The sequence below is a fragment of the Nelusetta ayraudi genome, unplaced genomic scaffold (assembly GCF_046127955.1).
Source record: "Nelusetta ayraudi isolate G7.1 ecotype Tasmania unplaced genomic scaffold, CSIRO-AGI_Nayr_v1 ptg000048l, whole genome shotgun sequence".
Lineage (NCBI taxonomy): Eukaryota > Metazoa > Chordata > Actinopteri > Tetraodontiformes > Monacanthidae > Nelusetta > Nelusetta ayraudi.
Window position 1 is genome coordinate 9,243,738 of NW_027466098.1, and position 9,847 is coordinate 9,253,584.

The following is a 9,847-nucleotide window of genomic DNA, read 5'->3' on the forward strand; positions in this document are numbered from 1 at the left end:
ACGTTAACATTAATATTAGCAGCATTTGCAACATTGGACCTTGGGATTTAGCTGCAGAAGGATGTATAGAAATGTACATCACTGATTTTTAGAACGAAAATACAGAAGTGTTGGTGGTTTTGTGTTCAAAGAAACAACTGCAATGGCACAATTAATCTCCAGCCACAGAATGAATGAAGTCTGTGAATGAAGATGTCTGTGTGCGTGTGTGTGTGTGTGTGTGTGTGCGTGTGGATGAGAAGAGCAAGTGGAGGGGACAGAGGGGAGGAGCTGGTGGTGGGGAAGGAGGTGGTGGTGGGGGGGGGGGGACGTGGGCAAGTGATTTTCCAGATGAGATCCACAATGTGAGACGATGCATCCTAAAGAGACGTTTTCTCATGGGCCCACCACATGAATACAAATTCCCCGCCTCCACCGCCACCCGCTCAGAGCTAGAAGGACAGACGCACCTTGCTTCAACCCGTCGTGAAGAAGTGCAGCCTTTTTCCTTTTTTTTTTTTTTGACGTCCACTTCCATCCAATCAGAAAACCCAACAGAGATGACTTCATGGCGGCCGTTATGACTCATCCATTCATACTTTTGTCTCGCGGCTGCATCTGTTTTGCTCTTATTTAGAGTCACGGGCCCTCGCGTTTATAATGACAGGCCGCACCGGCGAGCGCCTCGGCCCAAACGCACAATGTTGCCAAAGAAGCGCAGCAGGTGAGTTCGGTGGACCTGCGGCGGAAAAACCAGTCTGCCTCCGGGCCGCCTGCTCTCAGGGTTATCTTGGACGTTTTAGCCTTGTTAGCGTTTAGATAGTGTATGTTCAGCCTTGTGAGTGTGTGTGTGTGTGTGTGTGTGTGTGTGTGTGTGTGTGTCTAAGATAAAGATAACATATTGTAAAAGTGCTCAGACCTGCTAAGTGGCTGTGAGGATCTCGATGGACAGAGTTAGAGCGAGTTCGCCCCAACTGGACTTCTAGAATGGCATAGAAAGAAAATGTGTGTGTGTGTGTGTGTGTGTGTGTGTGTGTGTGTGTGTGTGTGTGTGACAGAGTGAGAGAGAGCTAGAGAGAGAGAGAGAGAGAGAGAGAGAGAGAGAAAGGGGAGGAGATACAAAAGGGAGGAACAGAGTGGAGAGGAAAGGACAGAGGCGCAGTCAGAGGAGGTTTGGGAGCAAAGAGGGATTTGTTAGATCCAGGACATGCTGTAAAGACTGACAGACAGACAGACAGACACAAGTCACCTACCTCCTGCATCTCTCGCGTTCAAGCCGAGGTGGAAGAGCTGCCCACCAATCAGGCAAGAGTTGAGGCAGGCAGAGGGTGGAGGCACCGTGGACGATTGTTTGTTTTTTTTGGTTTTTTTTTGTTGCTCGTCTGACAATGACGACAGGATGAGAGGCTGAGAGTGGGGAGAGAAATATGGAGAGCCTTAAAGTCCACCTACATGACATGAGGGCAGGCAGACTCCGGTTACCTTAGGGGAGGTTAAAAAAAAAAAAAAAAAGGAAAGAAAATGAGACAGAGGGAATGAGAGATAGAGAGGTGAATAGTCCAACTTGTCAATTTTTGTCCGAAGGAGTGGGAGCAGGAGCCTCGGGATCGTAACACTGGAGCTCAAGGATAAACCATGGACTCTTCATACATCCCACCACACCTGGACGTGAGTATCATATCCACACGCACACGCACAAACACACGCGCGCACACCCGTGCGCATCTGTGTGACAGTCGAGCCCTGGGCAACAGGAACTCCACTGCTGAAACCATTAGTCACTCTGGGGAACAGCGCTTACACACACGCACATCGCGCGCGCACGCAACTTGGCAAATTGTGTTGCTCAATCCAAATCGCTCGCCCGTCCAATGGGCGACCTCCTCCCTGTGAATAATGCACCCGCTCAGAGTTCAAAGAGCAAAGCCGTAAGCGAGCGCACGGCCGCCGCCGAGAGCGGCTCGGCCGCTCTGATGGGAAAAGCAGGAGGTGTGTTTGTGTTCCGCGTTTTCGCGGCGGCCGAGCTGTCAGACGCGCGGCAGGAGGTGCACTCGCAGCTTTCAGCGGCCACCACTCGGACGTGTCAGTCTTTCCACTGATGCCCCTCCCCACCCCCCGCCGCACTGTTGTCGCCCCGGCGCGGGGGGGGGGTCTCTCCTGTGGTTCCGGGACCTCCGGGCGAGTTGCGACAGCGGTGGTGGGAAGAGATCGGTTGTAACCTGGCAACCTGTTGATGATCCACCGCTCAGCCGAACATAAAATTATACTAGAGGGAGAGAGGAATGTGCGTGTGTGAGTCTGTGTGTCTGTGTGTGTGTATGTGTGTGTGTGTGTGTGTATTGGTCACCTGATTTGAAAGAGCAGGTTGCAGGGATGTTTCTGCAGCTGGGAAGTACCTACTCCAACAAGCTAACGTGTGTGTGTGTGTGTCCACTTCAAGCTCTCACACATTTTCCCTCCGCACCTCCACAGTGACGCCTCCTTGAAGTGTGTTAGAGCCTGAGAGCTAGCGTGCGTTTCAAATCCCGTGCGTACGGGTGGTTGGATGCTCGTGGGTGTGTATTAGACGCGTGTGGGTCATTAGCGGCCTGATGAACGCTTAGCAAGGCGCTCTGGTGAAATCTATAAAAGAGCACCTGGCGGGCCTACCTGGAATACTGTTCGAATGACTGATGAGAAGGTTTTGGAGACTTTTCAAGCCCTTAATTCTGCAGGAACTCACAGTTATATATCCTGATGACTGTATGTTAAGTTTGTGCTCTGCAGAGCAGGAGCAGGTCTGGAAAAGGAGCAGCAGCAGCCTCAGAAGAGTTCTCGGGTGTTGCTCCACTGCTGTGTATCACATTTGGGGCCGGCCAGTCCGTCCAGCATGACATATTTCCAAGCGTCGGAGCGCGCTCGGGGCGAGGAAACCGTGTGGCATGTGTGCTCGCATGTATCATGTTCAGCGAGAACGGGACGGCCGCAAAAAAGAGAAAAAAAGGAAAAAAATTGGAAGTGAAAAGGAGCGGGGTGGTGGTGGTGAGGGGGGGGGACGAGGAGGAATTTGGGAACAGAAACACAGGAAGAACAACAGGAAGGGAAAGTTGAGGGACCAGGCGTAACATGAAGACAGCGGCGGTGGATAAATCAGCCGGCTGCGGTGACACTCCGGCCTCCTGGCCCTGCAAAAGCCCCACGACACTCTTCCGCAAAAACACCATTCATTTAAAGGCTTCGGAAAAAGAGTAACGCGTACGGGGCGGGTGGTGGCAGGCAGGAGGGAGAGAGGCAGATAGGCTGCAGCGGCCTGATGCAGGAATGCAGGAGGGAGAAGTTTTTATTTTGTTGTTTTGTTTTTTTTGTTTGAATAAGAGAGACCAAGACGAGGGACACCTCAAGAACGGCCGAGAGGCGAATCGACGACGCTGAAGGCGACTGGGGCCAGAAACACGGTCATGTTCTGCGGAAAAATCAGACGAGGCAGAGTGAAAAGGACAAAGTTCAAGGAATGCACAGAGGAAAGGGGGGAGGGAGGGAGGGAAGAAAGGAGGGGAGGGGAAGCTGGGTTTGAAATAAACAGATAAAAAAGAGAGGCCTTGGCTTGTAACTCGACAAAAGCAGGAGGCAGAGGCGGACGTCGGGCGGTCGAGTGGGTGGGGGGGGGTTCATTAGCCGCTTCGAGAAAAAAAAAGGGCACGGGGCAGTCAGGCGGCCGCGCTCGCCGCCTGCCGCGTGCCGGGTTCACACCGCTGTCTGGCAGGAGGGAGTGGGAGGGAGTGGGAGGCGGGGGTCAGGTCACGTTCAATCTGTTGACTTGCCTGAGCTGCAAGTGCTGTACATCTGGGGAGAAAACAGTCATGCGCTGAGGCTGATTCTGAGATCTTATTCTCTCTTATCCCACTTGGTCCTTGACACTCTTCATCTCCGTGACAAGTTTTGATTGGTGGCACCCTCATAACAAAAAAATACAGGGGGGAGAATTGCCTCCTTGTTCTTTGCTTTGATTACATAATCACAGTTAGTTATCTAGTAGCTTCCATTGTACTGCATCCTGCTGTATTGGCGATTCCCTCTGTGAATGAGAAAAATATCAACGACGCCTCCATCAATGCAGCGATGAGCAGATCAGTGAATTGAAATCTCAATATTTCGCCGCAAGACCATTTTAGCTGAGCAACTATTTGCCTCGCAGGCCCGCAGGAAGGTGCGGGTGTGTTGCCCGTGTCGTGCGTGAACGTTGCGACACGCCTTGCTGTGTGACGACCGGACCTTTGAACCTCAGTGTCGACCCGGTGTTTTTTTTTTGTTTTGTTTTGTTTTAGTTTTAGTTTTTTTTGCAGCTGAAGGAAATTACCAGCAAAACGCTGGCATGGTTGTCCCTCACCTGCTTTACAATCCCCCTCTTGGTTTGCGGGGGAGGCCGCCCGAGCCTAAGCGCCCAATCTGTAATTGTGACTCATTGCCTCAGGTGCAACAGCTCAGGGTGGGGCTGCGGGAGTTTAATGGGTAGCCAGCGGCGATCCCACCCTCAGGCGCCGGCTCGTTCTCGCAAGGCCCGCTGCCCTTTGAGTCGAGAGGCCGCACGCACGCACGCACGCAGCGCACCAACGCCACTGCACATGCGCCGGGGCGCACACGCCTTCACACCTGTGACCTCCTTTCAGACATTTTTCTGACAGCGTGGAGAGATTAGTGGTCATTACAGTGCCATTATGTGTTTGCCCAGCCATAAACGCCTCTTGTTATCTTGCAAAAGAGCCCATAATCTATTTTGTGACCCTTGGAGAGATGAGATAAGGAGACAGAGAGGAGATGCAATCTCGACGAGGGACGAGATAACTGAGACGGTGATATGTGTGTGTTTGGTTTTTGGTGACGTTTCTGTTTGACAAAGACACATTCAGACTTTTTTAGTGAACCAATTTATTTTTCAGCTCAAATTTTCCCATCTCGGGCGGCCTTACTTTGCACTGACCCTTTGACACCTCTCCTCGCCCTTTTCTGCAGGGCTCTTATCTCTCAGGGTTCTAATTAGCAGCTCAGTTATTAACACCTGCAGCCGGGCCGACCTCTGACTGTGGGAATTGTCGTGGCGAGAGATAAAGCTGAATCACCTGCTTTTTGTTTTTTTGTTGTTTTTTTTTTATGCATGCGTGTGTGTGTGTGTGTGTGTGTGTGTGTGTGTGTGTGTGTGTGCGTGTCGGTCTTGTGTGCCTTTCTGGAACACTGTTTGTTGGCAGAGTGGAGACAGGAAATAGAAGCTGCAGGAGCGTCTCAAATCACACACTTGGCTGCTGAGTACTCAATAACTGGAGTGCATCCTGTGTGTTCCCACTGTGAAGTGTTGTACTATTGGCCATAAAAACGCAAATTTGGAATTGTGAACCCACGGTGTCACGTCAGTGTTTTAGTGTGCGTTTGGATTGTCTTCCTAACGTTCTTTACACTTTCTTGGAAATAATTTTAAAATGGGAGACATTTATCCAAAGAAACGTCACTTAAAGTTATTATTAGTTTATTATTAGAGTCACACATAATTCTCTCTTAGAAGTCACACATTTAAAAGATCTATGATTCCAAAAAATAAAGGTATAGATTCAATTTGGCGGAAATTTACAATTTACAACAAATTTGAAAAAAAGGTGAATGATACATTATAATATTATATATTACATTAGTTAAATAAGCCCTGATAGCAGCTTTTACTTTTTTCCTCATAGTTTAAATTGCAAAAGAAATGATGCCTGTGCTCAGAAATGCATAAACAGTTTGTCAAACTTCAATCTACTTATTAAAAAAAAAAAGCAAAAGAAAATCAATCATGACGTTTTCCAATGTTTTGACACGCCTCTAGAGTCCAACTCCACCCCAAACCAGTTGGTCCACAGAGTTTGATTAATGTTAAATGCCTCAAATAAGCCCCACTGTGAACTCCTCAACACGCGAACAGGCGGCATGATTTAATTACAGATAGAGACAGCTTAATTATTCCTGCTGAGGAGATATACAAGCCTTAGGGGGACAAGGCTTGCCATAAATTTCAGGAGAAAAAAATCAAGTGGTTCCAAAGTTCTACAGCACGTGGACGACTTCATACGGACGTGTTTCTGCAATGTTTCCCCAAATGGAGGCGGCGCTCTAATGAGAAACTAGTGTGTCCAGGAAGCAGATGACATAAGCGTGATGTATAGAGTCTGGAGGAATCCTCAGAGGAGCTACTCCTGGAGCAGAGTTCTCAACCATTAGTTTATATTATCTCGTGGTACCGTGACGTTAACATTTCTGCCGAATGAAACGTGTAGTTTGCCCAGCAGAACCAATGTGGCACACTTGTTTTTATCCAACCTCTCTCTTATCGAACCCATTTGCTCCTTTCGTCCCTGCTGACATGCGTGTTTCCCTACAGTTCCACCATGCTCCCTGCTAACCTCCTGCTCCTCATGGTCCTGCTGCTACCTCAAGCCTCGTCCGGTCGCCAGGGTGGAGACACCAGCAAGACTGACCATGGCAGAGGGTCCCCAGTGCCTTCCTCCTTGTTGTCCCCGCCGGTCGGCTCCCCGTTGAAGCCCAGCCTGGCCCAGACCATCCAGAGTCTCCTCCTGAGTCGGCTGGGCTTACAGTCGCAGCCTGAGCCCGGGCCAGGGGTGCCAGTGCCCCGGTACATCCTGGACCTCTACCGCTTCCACCAGCAGCAGTACCATCTGGTAGAGGACCCTTTATTTAGCTTCCCCACACAACACATCCAGCAGGCTAACACTGTACGCAGCTTTCACCACAACGGTAAGATCGCACGTACACACACACACACACACACACACACACACACACACACACACACGCACGCACACACCGCAAATATTTCTAGTTGGAATCCACCTGATCTCAACTAATCACAACCTTTCAGAGTCCAATCAATTTTTCTTGAGGTGGTTCAAAATTCAAAACATTTCAACTTTTTTGTGTCAGATTAGAACTTTTGAATGACTTGTATTAATGAGTTCTCATCTGCTTGCTAATACTGGTTCTTACTTTTGAAAATTTGCTTCTGTTTCTTCCATTAAAGTTCCTGCGTGACCTTGTATTCTTTCCTGTTTCATAGAGCCCCTTGGCAACAGCCCAATAACAGATGATCTTCAGAGGGTGCACATCTCCTTCAATATTTCCTCGATCCCTGAGGATGAGCGAGTGGTCTCTGCTGAACTCCGGCTCCTCCGTAGTAACAGAGCTTCTATGGGACCCGGGGCCCACAGACTGAACATTTACCTCTCTGAACACCATGAAGACCCTGAGCCCACACTGCTGGAGACAAGGTATTTCACCACTGCCCTCCACCCTCATAGAGCAAGCAGTCACTGGGAGGCTTTTAGCCTAAACACAGAGCTCCTGCATAAAGCCCTGGCAAGGACTGGCTTCCTGGGCTTCCTCTTGGAGGTCAGACCTGAGAACAGCACCACAGACTTGAACCAGAGCCCGTCTGCTGCTGCAGGTAAGGAGGAAGTGGAGAAACACAAAGAGGGACACCTGAGGGTGTGTAGGTCTCTGGGTCAGGATGAACACAGCTGGGCCCAAGAGAGACCCCTCTTGGTGACCTACAGTCACGACGGGCGAGGGGAGCCCCTGGTCAAACATGGCAGGAGGACCCCTGTTGGTGGCCAACGGATTAAAAGTCGAAAAGGGGCCAAAGAAAGGGAGAACAGGGAGAGCAGCAAGAGCCGCAAGAGAGACCATTTCTGGGGGAGGTCCAAAAAATCAGGGTACGCCATGGCAGGGTGGGGGCGGGACAAAGGAGGGTACAGTTGGAACGAGAGCGCCAGGGTGAAAAGGAACGGCGGGCGCGCCGCGAAGCTGAAACGGCTTTCCCGCAACAGGTGCCGCCGCCACCCGCTGTACGTGGATTTCAACGACGTGGGCTGGCACAAGTGGATCATTGCGCCCAGCGGCTACGACGCCTTCTTCTGCCTGGGCGAGTGTCGCTTCCCGCTGGCTGACCACATGAACTCCTCCAGCCACGCCATGGTGCAGACTCTGGTCAACTCCGTGAATGGAGCGGTGCCCCGGGCGTGCTGTGTCCCCACCTCCCTCAGCCCCATCGCCTTGCTCTATCTGGACCCTCAAGACCGAGTGGTGCTGAAGAACTACCAGGACATGGTGGTGGAGGGCTGCGGCTGCCGGTAGTGGACCTAAGGGCTCCCTGAGAGTATGGGGAAAGGACCGAAGCATGAGTAAGAGGGACTGTAGGGGCCAGTGAAATGCAAGCAAATGTGGAGACTTCGTGTAGCAGCAGTGGAAGAAGAAGAGGGAATGCTGATAAGACATCATTACCAGGAGCATTTAAAAAAAAAAATGTTCTGACTGATCAAAAAAAGTTGGGGAATGAAGATGTGATCTCAACGAGATATTTGCAAAAAAAAAAAACGGGGGGGGGGGGTGGTGGAGAAGAGGAAGCATGGACAGATCTCAAAATTGGATTGTCAAAACAGGGAAAGTGTCAGTTGTTGCTTTCCCACATTTTCCCCATTTAGCATTCGTGCAGCTGTGTGCGCCATCAAACGCTGGGCCACTCCCGCATGCATGAAAAGGCCGGCGCTCTACCATCAGGTCTCTGCCAATCATCTTCCATGTGTGAAGGGCAGCTGGAGAGCAGAAAGTTGCAACAGATTTGCTGGTGCAGAGATTAGCTCACGCTTAGCAATGCGAGCGCGGTAGCGCGGCATCTACACCCAGCAGTGTTGTTACTACAGTATTTGAAACGCGGAGCTGCGCGCATCTGTTTCCACAAACGCGGCAACGATACACAGACTTGCGCCTCCAAGCAGGCCCCACATTACTTGCTATTCAAAAACCACACTAGTAATGCTAAGAAGCTATTCCATTTGAATGTACTAGCATCACAATTATTTTAACGACAAAAAGAATTTCTTTGTAAATTTCTTTTGCTGACATGACGGAACTCCATGTGATGGTTGTCTTGTGATTATGCATATTTTCAATGAATTCTAACTTAAGAGACACGTTATGTATTTAAGTAGTAGCAATATGGTGTATTTAATCTTGAGAATATTTAAGGAACCTCTTCTCGGCAGAGCCAACTGAAAAGCCTGTTGTCCACATTGAGTAAATTATGGTCGCTTCTTCTTATCCGTACAAATGTGTTGAATTAACTATCTGTGTTACTTAAAACCTCTCGCCTTATCATTGCAATACATCTCTGTGCACCGAAACATGGCAGCAGACATGAGTGACACCGGTCAGCCTCCGCAGCTTAACTAACAAGTCGACTGAGTGCTCTGTGTACCGTAGCTAATGAAGTGTGTAACAGCAGGTGTCTTTGTTGTCTGTGTCTGCATGTGTGAAGATTTTAGGACTTCAGTGCCTTTAAAACAGTGGCTACAAGAGCAGTCTTCAGTGTTGCATTTTCTTTATGTCTCTCTCTCTCTCTCCCTCTCTCTCTCACTCTCTCTTCCCATCTCTCTCTCTCCCCCTCTCTCTCTCTCTCTCTCTCTCTCTCTCTCTCTCTCTTTCTCTCTCTCTCTCAGAATGGAAACATTTAAGCAGCAGCTTGTAAAATGTTTGACAATATACCTCTAATAAACCGAGCAAAAAGCTGTCACGTTACCTTTCTCTGTTGCCTTTTTCCGCCTATTTATATCTCTAGGCCTCAAACATACACAAACACAGTTTTGTGCAATCATTCCATGTCAATAAAGGAAAAAAGTATATATTGTGAGCAAAATTAAGATGATGGCATTTGTGGATCCTTGAATGCTTGGTCAATCGTTCCTAAGCTTTTAAGGAACTTTATTATATATATCAGACCTGATTTAGAAGACATAAATAGGAATAAGAATCAAGAGAAAATGTAAAATCAAGTACATACAACTATTTA

General features: G+C 49.3%; 1 protein-coding gene across 2 annotated transcripts; it reads left to right on the plus strand.

Moving 5' to 3' along the window:
• The first annotated feature begins 520 nt into the window (after positions 1 to 520).
• bmp16 (bone morphogenetic protein 16) lies at positions 521 to 9,576 on the plus strand. Of its 2 annotated transcripts, none has more exons than XM_076036142.1 (4): positions 521 to 703; positions 1,564 to 1,647; positions 6,368 to 6,741; positions 7,061 to 9,576. In XM_076036142.1, exons 1-4 carry the CDS (start codon positions 681 to 683, stop codon positions 8,134 to 8,136), a joined length of 1,557 nt encoding a protein of 518 aa, XP_075892257.1. In that variant the 5' UTR covers positions 521 to 680; the 3' UTR covers positions 8,137 to 9,576. The 2 variants fall into 2 exon arrangements, with proteins under 2 accessions (XP_075892257.1, XP_075892258.1); XM_076036143.1 differs by lacking the exon at positions 521 to 703 and adding an exon at positions 1,111 to 1,471.
• The last annotated feature ends 271 nt before the right edge of the window (positions 9,577 to 9,847 follow it).